At 45.8% G+C, this 16421-nt stretch overlaps 1 protein-coding gene across 1 annotated transcript in view; it reads left to right on the top strand.

The window, feature by feature from the left end:
- Nucleotides 1-16421, top strand: part of TNRC18 (trinucleotide repeat containing 18) — a 725141-nt gene that overhangs the window by 690946 nt on the left and 17774 nt on the right. Inside the window, exon 26 of the mRNA XM_044088920.1 lies at nt 14477-14713. Within this exon, the coding sequence (XP_043944855.1) occupies nt 14477-14713 (237 nt within the window). The remainder of the gene's footprint in view (nt 1-14476; nt 14714-16421) is intronic.

Here is a 16421-nt window from a genome sequence, read left to right as displayed (position 1 = left end):
AAAGTATCAGCAGCATATTATTGGATTACTTAAACAGAAAATGATGTTGATTCCTGACTGCTGAAAATAAAGAATTACAGGATTTAATGCATTCTGCTGAAGAAGTTGGTAAACATACTTTGTAATGTGGTTTTGATTCCTTAGAGGCATCTTGCAGGGCTGCTGTCACTGGGTCTGTACTTAGAAGGCATGCTTGGCTTAAGAAGCAAACTTTGCCAGATCATGTTAAAGCTAAATTACTAGATGCTCCCTTAAACCAAGACCACCTGTTTGGCAACAAAGCAGAAGTACTTAAAAAGATGGAGGAAAAAGCTAAATCTATGCAAACTGTTAAAGATTTCCTGCAAATACAGCCTCCCAGATTTAGTAGGAACTGGGCTTCTAAGAATTGGTCCTTTCCTGTCTCTTCCAGGCCTTCTCAGTCCAAACCCATGACCAGCAGACCACCCAGCTTCAGTTTCAAGGTACTCACAGGCCTAATCAGTGGGGGGCTTCCACTTCCAAAGCTGGAAGTAGTAAGACACCCCCCTATGATAAACTGTCACAGTGACTTAACCTTAAACCTTCCAAGCCCTGCTCAACTGACTGTTCCTTTAGGGGGAAAGATCGCCCTGCATTCAAAAAACTGGGAACTCATTACCCAAGACAAATGGGTTTTAAATATAGTTTCCCAAGGATACAGATTCCACTTTCACTCCTTACCAACCCCAAACGGTTGGCCAGACCTACCCCCAAATCAGTGGGAAGAGGCTCAAAAGCAGGTTCTATTTCTTCAAAGTATCAGGGCTATTCTTCCTGTCCCAGAAGAGGAATGGGGGCAGGGTTTTAACTCAAGACTTTTCCTGGTACCCAGAAAAGACAATTCCTGGTGTCCTATCCTGGACCTGTCTATCCTAAACACCTTTTTGGTAATCCCAAAATTCAAAATGCTAACTCTTCATCAGCTGCTTCCCATGCTAGGCAAAAATGCCTGGTTGACAACATTGGATTTAACAGAAACTTACCTGCACATCCCAATAAGGGAATCTTGCAGAAAATTCCTACACTTCAGAGCAGGCTACATGCACTATCAGTTCTCTGCACTGCCCTTTGGCTTATCTGCTGCGCTCAGGGTATTCACAAATTGCCTAGCTCCAGTCATTGCATTCTGCAGGCAAAGAAATATTCAAATATACCCATACCTTGGACGATTGTCTAATTTGGTCAGAAAGCCAGGACATTCTATTAAATCATCTGGCATTTGTAAAGAAACTGCTAACCTCACTGAGGTACACCATAAACGAAAAGAAGTCGCACCTAGTACCCTGCCAACAAATTGTATTCCTGGGAGCAAGCTTCAATACAACTTCCCAGATGGCCTACATCACGCCAGAGAAACAAGTTTATTTGACAGCCTACTTCAAACTACTGGCCAAAAGACCCAGCTATCTGCAAGGAAAATACTGCAAGCCCTGGGGTTCATGGCCTCTTGCATTCTACTAATTCCATATGCAAGTCTGCATATGAGGAAACTACAATGGTATCTAAAAAGCCTATGGTGTCAACATTCTCAGGACCTGGAATCAATGATTCCTACCATTCCTTGTATAAAGATAGAGTTCCTTTGGTGGGCAGAGGCCTGCCACCACAACAAGGGACTGCCGTTCACTTTACCCCCTGCCGTCCAAACCCTAACAACAGACGCATCAGATTGTGCATGGGGGGGGGGCTCACCTGGCAGGGCAGTGCATCCAGGGCAAATAGAACCCGAGTCAAATGCAACTGCATATCAATCAAAAAGAAATGTTAGCTGTACAGAATTCTCTGACAGCCTTCAAGGACCGCATTCTTCCAGGACAATTATTGGTGAAGACAGATGACACCACTGTCATGTGGTACATAAACAAGCAGGGGGGACCCACTCATACACTCTCTGCAGACTAGCCTTGGCTCTGTGGAACACGGCCTTGAGCTACCAAGTGCACCACAAGCTCAATTCCTGCCAGGCAAGCTAAATTCACTGGCAGACGACCTAAGCAGAGATCTCATGGACCCACACGAGTGGAAACTGGAACCAAAGATATTCATCATTTTGAGAAACAAATGGGGGAGCCGAGAGATAGACCCATTTGCCTCCCCTCAGAACTACCAGTTGGACAAATTCTGCACAAGGACTCCCCACAGACAAGCTTGGAAAGTGGATGCCCTGTCGTTCACCTGGAAAAACCTCTCAGTTTATGCCTTTCCCCCTCTGCATCTCCTCTCCAAAGTTCTACTAAAGATCAAACAAGACAAACCAAGGACAATACTCATTGCACCAGAACAGAGTGGCCACACCAACACTGGTACCCCTTCTTGCGCAGTGTGTCACTGCCTCAGACCCCTTCCCTGCTGTCCTAGCAGGAGGGCCAGATTTTGCACCCCCAGCTTCAAACCCTGAACCTTACAGCCTGGCTAATTACCTGAGCTCTCCATTACCATCTCTCAGTAAGCAAGTGCTGGGTGCCATTCTGGAGGCAAGGAGGCCTAGTACTAGAAAATCCTATGCCGAAAAGTGGAAAATATTCTGTTCCTGGAGTCAAACTCAGGGGATGGGCACAATAGTGCCCAATTTACCGCATATTCTTCAATACTTAACAGAGATGCTTCACAAGGGCCTTTCCTTCTCTTCTGTTAAAACTCATGCCTTGGCCATTTCAGCACATTATAATATGGAGCCACCCCTCTTCTCTCACCCACTGCTGAAGCAATTCCTCAGAGGGGCCACAAATTTAAGACCACCCAGGAGAGCCCCTACTCCAGCCTGGGACCTTAACTTTGTATTGGAAAAGCTCACTCTACCTTCCTCTGAGCCGGCTGCAACTGCAGAATTGAATTTCCTTTCTTGGAAAACAGCCTTCCTTCTAGCCATCACTTCAGCAAGGAGGGTGTCTGAATTACAGGCCCTCATGGCAGTGCAACCTTTCATCATCTTTCATGTGGACAGGGTGTCCCTCAGGACCAATCCTTCCTTTATGCCCAAGGTGGTATTGGTATCCATTGTGGCCCTTAATCAGTCCATTCATTTGCCAACCTTCTTTTCTAATCCACAGATCAAAGGAGAACGAATACTGCACTCCTTGGACGTGCACAGACAACTTAGATTTTACTTGGACAGGACGAAGCCTCTCAGGAAATCTGAACAGCTGCTGGTTACCTTTGCTGCAGGGGCAGAGGGGAAGGCCATTTCAAAGCAAACCATTTCTAAGTGGATAGGCAATTGCATTCATTTCTGCTTGGAAAACCTACCCTACAGGGGGATAAGACCCCATTCCCCCAGGGCTGCATCTACTTCTACAGCCTTTCTCAGAGGTGTTCCTACCAGGGACATCCTAGAAACTGCTACCTGGAGTTCTGTACATACTTTCACCAACCATTACTACTTGCCAATTTTTTTCTAAATCCAAAGCTGGTTTTGCCACTGCAGTCTTGCAGGGCCTAATAGCTGGTCCTAATCTTCTCTAATTGCCTCCTCCCTTTCTTAGCTTTGGGAATTTTCCCAAATGTAATGACTGCAACAGTGAAACACGAAGAACATAGTACAGTTGTGTACACTTACCATAAATGTAGATGTTCGAGTGTATTCACTGTTGCAGTCCTGGTTACCCTCCCTTCAGCCCCCTGACTTCTATTGACTATACCTTTCTTCTTGTTTACTATACTTAAAGCTTTCTGGAGTATTTGCTTTTTGTTGGAGGTGTAACCTTGTATATAATTGCTTCCCATTATGGGGGCACCTGACATCTGGGGCAAGGAAAGCTGATGTAATGGCGTCAGCTGCATGCTTTATACCCCTAACTACCTGACATCATGGAAGATGAGACAGCAACCGACGCAGGACCCAAGACTTTGATAATCAGGCCGACTGAGGGCTACCTGCAATCAAATAACACAAATGTAATGACTGCAACAGTGAATACACTCAAACATCTACATTTATGGTAAGTGTACACAACTGTACTTCCCTTAAGGGGGTGGTTTATCTCAGGCCTCCAAGGAACCTCCCCCAAGTGGGACCTGAACTGTCTTTTAGAGAAGCTCACACTTCCTCCATTCAAGCCAGCTACCAAAGCTTCTCTAAAACATTGCACATGGAAAACTGTCCTCCTCGTGGCCTTGACCTCTGTTAGGAGGGTGTCGGAGTTGCAGGCCCTCATGGCTACTCCACCTCTTTTTGATATTCCACACAGACAGGGTAACTTTTAGAACTAACCCTTCCTTCATACCCAAGGTGGTTAATGACCTGTCCTTAAATCAAGGCATCCAACTGCCCACCTTCTTTCCCAGTCCACAAGGATTTCAAAGGCTATTACCCTCTGCTACAAACACCATAGTAAATCCCTGCAAGGTACTGTCAAAGCGCACTCCACCAGGGCAATGGCCTCTTCTGTGGCCTGGACACTTCCACTAGTCTAGAAGCAACCACTCGGTCTTCTGTGCTTACCTTCACTAATCATTACAAGTTAGACCACATTTCTAGGGCGAGAGCTGGGTTTGCCAGGGCTATCCTACATGGATTCCTGGAGAATTCTACTAAGCCACCTCCCCCTCCTCACAGTGAGTTATGGCACTCACCCATATGTACAGAATACTGCAACTTGTGAATAGAAGGACATAGAAAAGTTGTGTAAAATCCTGATATAACCTTAAATGTCCTTCTCTTCAGTGTTGCAGTATTCCTTCCCACTCGCCTTCCCCTCCTGTGATGTAACAGCCACTTTTTGTGGATGGCACTAAACTAGCGTTATCCTTATTATGACTGGTTGTGACCAGGGCGCTCAGTTCTGAGGACCGATGCGTGCAGACGTCACTTTTATGGCCCACTCTCTGCTAGCCATGTCAGACATCCACCGCACCATACAGTGACTGAAATCTTTTGTATACTGGCCGAACGTTTGGGTACCAAGAGGAGAAAACCCATATGTACAGAATACTGAAACATGTAAGAGAAGGACATCTGTGGTTATGATGAGATTTTACACAACTTTTCTTTCTGCTAGCCCTTTCCATGGATATGCAATGCTCTCTGAAGAAATACTTTAGGATCCACAGGATGTAGTGAATCCCTACAAGTTGGCTGCCTGTGCCCCCCCCCCCCCCGTCAACTCCCTACTGTTCAGGATGACCCCTTCATGCCTACCTGATCTGATTCTGTACACTAATGTCATGACCCTTCACTTTTCTGGTCTCGACTGAGAATTGCTGCAGCTCCTTCAGTCTGAATGAATATCACTTCCTGGTTCTTTTTTTTTTCTGCAACATGATGTGGGCCAGGGCCCTATAGCATGGAATCATTATGTCTTTGCTTCTGGAGTTTAGTCCTCTAGAACCTACACCAGTGTTGTTTGATGCTGCCAGTGCTGTTTCACTCTACTTGTGATGGTCCAGTGAGGGCAACATCAGTACCTCCAGAGTTCTTTTTCTGTTCTCTTTCCACCATTTCCATCACCCCCCAGCTGTTGTGGTTCCAGCACAGTACTCTGCATTTTCTTGCAGCCAGCCTCAACTGTCATAATTCTGCCCCTTATCATCCTTTCCAAGTCCTTCCCCAGACTCTTCCCATCTTCTATTGCTGCACCCAACACTGCGTAATCAGTGAAGAGGTTGATTCTGTCCTTTGTTCCCTCAGATGCACTTAAGGCATTTGTTTAGAACAGATCCCTGCAGTAGTCTACTAGTTACTTTTCTAATTCCTGACATAATCCCGCAACCACTCTCTGTCCTTCCATTCAGTCATGTACTCATCTAGTTCCTCAGTCTTGGGTTCTACCCAAGCCCCTCAGTTTTTAGATTAGCCTTCTCTTTGTAACTAAATCAAATGCCTTGCTTAAGCCCAGGTAGATTATAACTAGTGACACTCCCTGTCAAGTTTTCCTGTAGTTTAGTTGTAAAACTTGATCAGGTTTGACTGACAGCTTCTTCTGGCCACATGTTTGTTGCTGTCCATGTGATGCTACCAATGTTCTACTTATGACTTTGTCCATTGCATTTCCTATCACTACTATTAACCTAACAAACCTGAATTTCTCCAGATCCCTCCCCTTAAAATGATACCACCATTGCCATCTTCCATTATCAGGCACTTCTGCACTAGTCAGTGATATATTGAAGATCTGTATCACTGGGTTTGCCAGCATAGTGTTCAGACATCAGAGGACTCTAGAGGTGTCACACCTAGTTCTTGTACTTTATTCTTCCCAATAGCAGCCAGGTCCCTCTCTGTGTCACCCCTATCTGTCCTGGAATCTAACCATTGTCTCCCAATTTTGTCCTGCGTCTGTCCCAGTGTGACTTTTTCTCCTTACTTTCTTTTGTACAGACTGAAGCAAAGCATTCATTTAATACCTTTGCTTTTTCTCAAGTCTTCAGTGATCTCCTCCAGTCTTTGCTCAACCTTGTCAGGTCTGTATCCCTAGTCCTCATTTCTGTTGCAAACCTAAAAGTCCCTTTTTCCCTTTTCTTCATTCACTTTCAACTTTGCTGCTGTTCTGTTTCTGTTCTTGTTCTTTGCCTTCTCCATCTTTCCAAACTCACATTCTCCACCTCTTTTAGGCCCTAATTTTGCCCTAATTACTAGTCTCACCTTATTGTGTATCCACATTTCCTCCTTTTTTTGCCTTTTCTTTACATCCTTAAACCTGAGTACACCATTTCTGACTTATTCCCATAGCTTGTTCAGTCCCCTAGTTTGCTTGTAGTGTTGTAGCTTGTCCTTGGTAGTCTGTCCAAGCACCACATCATTCACTGTCCTCAAAATCCCACATAAATTTTGTTCTTATGCTAAACTATGCAGTGACATAACCACTGTTGGCTAATGATGCCTTATGGATTTCCCTATATTCCTGTGCATTTAGAATCATCCAGACGTCCATTCTTTTTTCACTTGTGCACCATTTGGTTGAACATTTTTCTTTCCAAGATCTCCTGCTCCCCCTCTTCTTTGGAGCCTAGAATCTCCTGGTCTGCTGGCAGATTCATCTTCTTCATGAATATTATTCTATTCCTCATATCCCACTCCTTTATTCTCTTACTCAGTTTGTCATCTTTCTTCATTGATGTTTAGGAGATGGCGCATTGTATCAGTCCACTGCTGTCCCCCTTAGCTCTCTGCTTTAACTGGCAGGGCACTTAACCTTGGTTGTGACCCTTCCTGCTCCTGCCCTGTTCCTGGTTTGGTGTTTTTCTCGTTTGACCTCAAATCTGTTGTCCTCCTTTAAATAGATTACAACTCCCACCTCTCTGTCTTCACTGTCAGCTGTTTCTTTGATTCTAGCAATGTCCGCCTTCAACTCCTGCATCACTGCTTGCAGAACCTCCATTATCCTATTCAAACCTCTTGCACTGCAGAGCCGTACTACACTGTCATGCTGTAACTCACAGTCCTTTGTTCATTGCTATGTTTGTGCTTTTGTCTTCTATATACCTACCATGCTTCTCTGCTTCTGTTACAGTCAGTTGCCCTTCCATTTTAGTTAAAAGGAATGATCACTGAAATGTATTGGTCCAACTAAGAATTAAACACTGCCGTCCCTTCTGAGCTAAGATGAAACCCCTGTCCCTTGCCTAGAGCTAGTCTGTCTGCCAGGTCTTTCCTCCTCTTCATACTAGTCCCAGCCCTTCTCCCTTATGTACTGCTACAGCCAGTCAATCTATTCCCCAGTCCTTTTTTTCTCACCATACTGGAACTGGAGCAGACTTAACACTGCTGAGAAAAAGAAGTTATGTACCTGCCATAACGTTCCATGTTAGTTGTCGTCATCTCGCCTTCCTTCTTGCTGGTTGGGTTCGGAGTTGATCCTCGGCTCCGACTTGGCCATCTTCAATAGCTCGAGAGCTGTTTACTGGCTCGAGGCTACCCCTTATCCCATAATGCCTAGTGATAGCTACCAGATCTCGTTTGAAATAGCTAACTCCAGACATAACAAGAGAATAAACCAGTCAAAATAATTGGTTGACTATACCTGCCATATTCTCTAAGTCAATAGAGGAAAACAGGAGAACACTCAGCCAGTGAAACAGGAACTCCTCTCAGTCCACTAGAACAGGGGGACAGAGGGTGGTGATGTAAGAAGGAAGGGGAGATGAAGACAACTAACATAGAATGTTATGGTAGGTACATAACTTCTTTATGTTAAGTTGTCTGTCTCGCCTTCGTTCTTGCTGGTTGGAACAGCGTCCCTAGCACCTAACATCCTGGGTGGCTCAGTGGAACAGACTTTTCAGATCAGTGGAACCAAAGTCAGCTCTGCTCCTGGAGACCATGTCCAACTTGTAATGAGAAATAAAGGTATGAGGGTTTGCCTACGTGGCAGCTGCACAGATAGAATCCATGGGCAACCTGGACTGGAAGGCTACAGAGGTGGCCAAGACCCTAGTAGAATGACCTTTCGGTTTAGTAGGTAACTCTTGATTCCTTAACTGATAAATAAAAGTAATAGTGTATGATAACCATCTCGACAAGGTTACCTTGGAAACTGGGAGACCTTGTTTGCCTAAGGCATAAGAAAGGAATAATTGGTCTGACTTCCTTATTTCTTTAGTTCTGTGCAGGTAAAAACGCAATTGTCTATGGACGTCCAATTGTTGTAGTTTGTACTCTACCTTGTTGGTATGATTAGGGAAAAACACAGGAGGATCTATAGATTGGTTTAAATTATTTTCTGAGCAGACTTTAGGAAGAAACGAAGGATTAGTTCTCAGAGCAACCCTGTCCTTATGAAACACCAAGTAGGGAGGACGAACACATAGTGCCTGAAGTTCGGAGATGCGTCTGGCTGAAGTAATAGCTACCAAAAAGAGTGTCTTCCAAGATAGAAACTTGATGGAGCAGGACGCTGCTGGTTCAAAAGGGGGCAGAATTAAGGAAGTTAGGACTAAATTAAGGTCCCAAGGAGGAGTGGGATCTCTCACTGGAGGCCTAAGAAGAGATGTCCCTCTCAAAAAAGCTTTACAGAGCTTATGAGACATAATGTTAGAATTTGACAAACCAACATGAAAGTTAGAAATGGCTGCTAATTGTACCCTGATTGTAGCGGAAGCAGACCTGGAGTGAAACAGTTGTGCTAGGAATTCCAGAATTTTGTGGACTGGGGCAGAAAAGGGATCTGCATTCCTAGCCTCTGCCCAACAAGAGAAACGTTTCCATTTGCTAGCATAAGTTTTCCTTGTTGTAGACTTATGAGAGGAGACGATATTCTCATGGACTGCTGGGGAAATGTTTGAAGCCTGGCTAAGATTGGAAGTGGAGCAACCAAGCTGTGAGTTGGAGAGTTTGGAGGGATTGATGCAACCTGCCTGATTGATGAACCAGGAGGTCTGGAATTGGGTCCAGAGTCCAGGGCTGATCGAGAAGGTAACTGTGCAGGAACGGGAACCATATCTGTCGAGGCCAGTAGGGGTTAATGAGGATCATTTTGCAACCCAACAATATTGCTTTCTGTATAAGTTTGGGTATCAGGGGAAAGGGAGGAAAGGCATAAATAAGTCCCTGGGGCCAGTCGTGGACTAGAACGTCTCCGGGAATGTGACCCTAAAGTGGAAGAAGGGAGAAGTAGTTGCTGCATTTGCTGTTGAAGGGGGTGGCAAAGAGATCGCAGCAAGGCTGTCCCCATTTGCGGAAAATAAGATTCTCAGCTTCCTGATTCAGAGACCACTCGTGAGGAATGAAGATAGCTCTGCTGAGCCTGTCCGCCATGACTTTGGATCTCCCAGGGATGTGCGTCGCAATCGGAAAACATTGGGAGGAAATCGCCCACTGCCAAAGTCTGAGTGCTTCTCGACACAGGGGGTAGGATCTGGTTCCGCCCTGCTTGTTGATCTACCACACCACTGACATGTTGTCTGTTTGGACAGCAATGGTCCCAGAAGGCAGAGGGTCTTGAAGGGCTTGCAACGCCAGGAGCACAGCTCTCATTTTTAGGACAGTTATGTGCAGGTGGTACTCGTGAGGTTACCAAGTGCCTTGGACTGTCCTGCCCAGATAATGCCCCCCCCCCCACACCCTATCAGGGAGGCGTCTGTCATCACTGTGGCTGCCGGAGGAGGTTGTATGAAAGGTCTGCCCTGAGTAACTAGTGGGGAGACCATCCACCAAGAAAGATGTCTTTTGCATGCATCCCTGATCAAGATCATGTGAGTCATGGATAACTCTTGGAAAGACCACTGGGTGAACAGAAGCCACTGAAGAATTCTCATATGAAAGTGCACTAGTGGGATTAGAAGAATGGCTGCTGCCATGGAACCCAGAATTTGAAGGACGTACCTGACTTGGATCCTTTTGCTCTGCATTAGAATTTGCACTTGCTGACGAATTGCAGACTCCCTTTCTAGTGGTAGCCTTGCAAACATATTCCTTGTGTCTAAGTCTGCTCCTATGTAAGTGATAGATTGACAGGGCAACAAGGCAGATTTTTCAAAATTTATTGTAATGCCTAGCTGGGTACAGATTGTGATTGTGTAGTCCCGCGCTTGTAGGAGTTGATGCCTGGTGGTAGCAGTGAGGAGCCAGTCATCTAGATATGGAAACACCTGGAATCCTTGACGTCTCAGGTGAGCCGTGACCACTGCCATACATTTGGTGAACACCCTGGGGGCTGTGCTGAGACCAAAGGGCAGAGCTCTGAACTGATAATGACTGGCCCCCAGCCGGAAGCGAAGAGATCTCCTGGAGCGCCTGTCCATCTTGATATGGTAGTACGTATCCTGAAGATCTATCGAGCACATCCAATTGTCCTGACCCAGAAAGGGTAGAATGGACTGTAGCATGACCATCCAAAACTTTGTTCTTTGTACAGACCTGTTTAGTCTGCTGAGATCCAGAATCAGTATCCAGTCCCCTGTCTTTTTTGGTACTAAAAACAACCTTGAGTAAGTTCCGGATCCGTGCTGGTCTGCCGGGACTTCCTGGATGGCTCTTTTTTTCTAGCAGATTTGAAACTTCTATTACTGCTTGCTCCTTCAGATTGGGTGAAACATCTGGAAGGGTCTTCCTTGACTGTAAGGGGGGGTTGATGGAAGGGAATTTTGTAACCTCCGGATATAATGGGCCGTACCCATCTGTCTTGTGTTAAACTTTGCCAGGCTTTTGGGTACAGTGAAAGTCTTCCCCCGACTGCCTCCAGAGGTGAACAGCCGGGCAACCCTTCACGGATGCTGGAAGGGCTTGTCAGAGAAAGATTCTCTGTTGCCCTGGTTCTGCGGACCCCCTTTGCCATGAGGGTGGCGTCTATTATTATTGTTTCCCCCTCTGCCTCTGGAGGAAAAATCACTATGTGTATCAGGCAAGACTCCCTAAGATTTACAGAATCACGTCTTCCCACTCTTCTGACCTTTGGGGTAAGGTCTAGAGGGAGTGGAAAAACAGACTCCCACGGCAGAGAGAGTCTTGCCTTCTTGCTCACACCTAGTCAAAGTGTCTTTCACCTGTGGTCCAAAAAGAAAAGAACCATCAAAGGGGGTGTTGAAGGACGCTCGAAAGGGTTCCACAAAGTTACACAGCCGCTTCCATGCATGCCTCCTAAGGGCCACACCCGTACCTGTGGCTCTACTCGCCCCATCGGCTGCATAGGAAATGAGCCTCATGAAGGAGTTAACTACAGAGTTAAGCGTCGCTAGCTGGGAAGCTACTTTGGCTTGTGCTCCCTCAGCTGTTGAATCTTGAAGGGTATCTCCCAGCTCTTTAGGGAGATCCCTTTGAAGTCGGGTAAAATGACATAGGTAGTTCAGTGACCTCATGGAGAAGGTCACTGAAGCGAACATTCGCTTCCTGTATCTGTCCATCGTCCTAGACTCCTTGTTAGGGGGTTGGACAGATGAAGAGGTCTCCGCTAACTCTTTTTTGGTGGCTGCTGCTACCACCATGGCATCAACAGGAATGCCTTTAGAAAGGAATTGCTTATCCTGGGGTGCTGTAATGAATTTACCAGGTCTCCTCGGAGTTGGTTCCACTGTATCCGGAACTGACCAAGCCTTTCGAGCCACCACTGCCATAAGTGGATCGAAAGGGAGAGAAACCCAGGAGGTGGAAGGTCGGGAACCGAAAGCATCCATAAATACAGACTCATCCTCGGTGGGGGCTAGGGGATTCCAGTTCCCCCTCTGCCTAAGCATTTCCAGGATGTCCAAGAAGGAAACATCTTCAGAGGGGGATCTCGGGGACCCTTTCAAATCATCTGAGTCTGTATCGGAAGTGACAGACTCAGGGGAGTCAATGTGCTTCCTCTTACACTTTTTCTTCCAAGGGGACTCCTCTGAGTGATCAGGAGACGCCTCGGAAGAGGAGGAAACACCCAATGGGGTGTCCTGGAGCATCGGTTACCTACACTTAGGGTCTGGAGGAGGAGCAGAGGTTGGGACAGGCACTACGGAGGACGGAGCCTGTGGGGCTGAAAGTGGAGCTGACTCAGAGGACAGCACACTCCGCATGACATCATAGGCGTCCCTGCCACGAGGCAGAGAAAGTTCCGGTTCAGAAGAAATAGGAATCTTTGTCCGCACCGAAGGGGACGGCTCCGAGGCCGATGTTGGAGCCGAGCTCACCTGCGCCGACGCTCCGAGAGGAAGAACGGGGTCGGACAAGGGTCCAATGCCACTTGCCCCCTCGGAGCCAACGAGGGAGCCACAGTGTCCAGATCCCTCGATGGAAGGTACCACTGAGGGATTCGGAGCCAACATCGGAACCGAAGGAGATAGAGTTATCGGAGCCGACAGTTCCACTACTCGAACCCCAACGAACTCCAGCTCCGAACTCATTGGAGTCGGAGGAGGAACATCAAGAGAAGTGGATGGAGCCGATACCTGTTGAGGAAGGCTGGACATCAATTTAGCTAGTGCCTGCGACTTTAGCAACCTACTGACTACTCTCTCCACATCATGATCCGACAGCCTAGAGGATCGAGAGGAGTGAGAGGATCGGTGGCTACGCTCTCTTTGAAGTAAAGGAGACCGAGGAACCGAATGCACTGACTCTAAGGAAGGGGACCTCAGCCTCTTGTGGCTCTGCAACGGCTCTGAAGCCTCTGATGGAGCCGACTGGGAGGTTGTCTTGTCGGTGCCCGCCGGAACTGACATTGAAGGAAAATCCTGTACTGAAGTCGGCTCCGAAATTGGAGCCGACGGCTTAGTGGATTTAGGAGATTTCACTGGCTGTGAACTCTTGGCCGGTGAATCCTGGGGTTTTAACAGACCCCTAAGAATCAACTTATTCTTACACTCCTGCAGGACTCTTGGACTAAAGGCATGGCAAACAGAACAAGAGTCCTGCAGGTGCACAATGCCTAAACAATAGACACAAGAAGTGTGCCCATCTGTCAGAGACATTTTCTGACAGCATGAGTCACACTTCTTAAACCCAGAAGCCTTAACTTCCTTGGACATGCTGTACTGGAAAAAGGAAACCAACCAATTTAACTGACAATAAGAAGAACAGTATTCAGTTCTACAAAAAAGGCACACAAGTACTATCTAGAAGGATAGATAAAGTTTTTTTTTTTTTTTTTTTTTTTAAAGTAATAGGATAGCCTCTAATTTAAACGGCTAACCTAGAAGAAGAAAAAAACAGTAGGAAGGCCTCTAAGTTAAACGGCTAACCAGGGGAATGGGGGAGGGGTGGGGAGAACTCTCTAAGATAAACGAGTTCTACAAAAAAAAAAGGGACACTAAAGAACGAACAGTTAACTACAACAGTAACAACACTGTCACTAATAATAAAACAGAAAAATATACTAGAAGAGTTAAATTCTAGAGAAAATTTACACAAAATATTAATATACAAGCCTGAACCAGAAAAACGACACCTCGCAGCTGAAGCGGCAAACAAGATCTGGGTAGCTAACGCTAGGCATTTTGGGATAAGGGGTAGCCTCGAGCTAGTAAACAGCTCTCGAGCTATTGAAGATGGCCGAGTCGGAGCCGAGGATCGGCTCCGAACCCAACCAGCTAGAACGAAGGTGAGATAGACAGCTTAACATTACTGCTTCCAGTCTCCTGTCTAGGCATTTCTCTGCCACCTTTCTGACCTAGCTTGATCAGAAAGATCCTCTTGTCTAATCTCACAAATGTACTTCACTGCTGCTCCATGCCTGTATTCTTCCTGTCTGTAACATTTCATCCTGCAGACCATCACCACAGCTGCTCTCACTGTCTGTGCAGATGCATCCTTCCCTGTGCTACATCTTGCCCAGACATGACTGTGATATATGCAAGAAAACTTGGCATGCTTCAGTAAAGATGTGCTAGTGATAACTGATTTTGCAGAAAGTTTTAATATTTTTGATGGGTAGAAAAATTGGTTCTAGGATCTTACAGCCTTCGGTGTATATTGTGTGTTTAGGAAAAATACATAAACTGAGGCATTATGCACTGTAGCGTACCTTATTTAGTACATGATCTTTGTTAAAATTATATAGTGATTCCAGCCTTTAAAACCACATAATCAGTTATGGTATACAACTTCTTGTAGAGACGAGGCATGAAGGGGAAGGCCAGGAAACTGTTTTATAAGGCTATTGTCCGTGGCAAGGAGATCATCCGAATTGGAGATTGTGCAGTCTTCCTGTCTGCGGGACGGCCCAATTTACCTTACATTGGAAGGATCCAGAGTATGTGGGAGTCTTGGGGAAATAACATGGTGGTCAGAGTGAAGTGGTTTTACCACCCAGAAGAGACGAACCCTGGCAAGAAACTTAGTGATGCAAAGGTATGTGTTTAAAATATCAGAAAAGAATAACTGTTCTATTCTGATACATTATTTTTTTATCTGTGATTGCTTACAATTGTGAGGTTGGTGAGGGGGTGCAAATTCTGTTCTGATATTTGGATGTAGGATTTTAAGAATCTTGTATTTGTGGATTGCCTCATATGCTGCTCAGCTATTACATCAAATTTAATTACTGTTTATAGACCATCATTCAGATTACCAAAATATCATTTAAAAAATTCTTATCAGGCTGCAGTTTGATTCACTTCATCAAGTTGTGAATAAACATGTGGTTCACAGTTGAGAACGGAAATTCTGTAGTTCAAAGGAGTACTGTAAGGGTAATGCTGCTCAGTGCCAGAAGTCTCAACCTCAAGATGCACGCACTCGAGGCCCTTCTCAGTATGGAGAACATCGATGTCTGTGCTGTGACAGAAACCTGGTTCAAGGCTCCTGAGAGCACCCCAGCACTATCAGGTTTTACCTCATATCATGCGTTCCGGCCCCAAAACCCGGACAATACCAAGAAAGGAGGAGGGGTATCCATATTCATCAAGGACACCCACACCTCAAGATTGGTGGCAACGCACGATGCATCGGAAACCATCCAGGTGCAATTAACCATAGGCAAGACTGCTCTGCAATTTGTAGCATGTTACAGGCCACCCTCGCAAACTCAGGAACCTCATATGGCCTTCCTGAAAACACTGGAGGGGAGAAATGTATCTCCGAACACCATCATACTAGGTGACTTCAACTACCCTAATATAGACTGGGAACACTACTCAAGCCCAAACACCCTAGCCCAAAAGTTCCTGGAATTCATAAACTCAAATGCCATGGAACAACTAGTCACCATCCCTACAAGAGGAGAAAACATACTTGATCTCATCATCACGAACATGGGAGCACAATGTTCAATGCCAGAAGTATACCCCTCACTGGTGAGATCAGATCACAAACTAATCTCGCTGGAGGTCCTCATCCCGCCCCCACTCGAAATGAAAAAGACCACAGTAAAGAACTTCTCGAAAGCCGACTTCACACTTCTAAAGACTAGTGTGGTCTCCTTTAAGGCCCCTGAGCCGGCGGTAAACATTACTCAAACCGCTGAATCACTTACAAATGCCTTCTACCAGCACCTGCAGGGCTGCATGGATCAGGCAATCCCAAGCAAAACAAAGACTTTTTGTACCAAAGGCAAGCGTCCAGTCTGGTGGACCCCAGCCATAAACAAACTCTACAACAAAAGGAGAAAGCTACTACAAGATAGAGCAAAATCCTTAAAAGGTAAGACACCGCTGATCACTATAAGTAAAAGCTAAGAGCTCTCATAAAACATCCAAAGCTAATTTTGAGAAAAAATAGCTAAGGACTCTAAAGACAACCATAAGGCATTCTTTAGCTATGTCAGAAACCTAGGAGGAAACTCCCAGATATGCTCAGAATTAGTTCAAAATGATGGGAAGATTACTGATCCTACAGACATTGCCAACATACTGGCTGACAGGTTCAGTGCAAACTCCCTCCCTAAAGGAAAGATATCTATACCAAATGATTGTAGCCCCCCAAACATCTCTAACGCCCAGGTGAGAACTGCTCTCTCCAAGGCAAAGAACACAGCATCCATGGGACCTGATGGTGTCCCCGGCTGTGTGCTCCATGAACTCAACGAGGAATTAAACCCACAGTTAGGACAGCTGTTTAA

Source organism: Protopterus annectens, chromosome 12.part0, assembly GCF_019279795.1.
Source record: "Protopterus annectens isolate FY-2018-M chromosome 12.part0, PAN1.0, whole genome shotgun sequence".
NCBI classification, from domain to species: Eukaryota; Metazoa; Chordata; order Ceratodontiformes; family Protopteridae; genus Protopterus; species Protopterus annectens.
The sequence above is the reverse complement of the archived record's forward strand: the minus strand, read 5'-3'. Positions and strand labels throughout refer to the sequence as shown.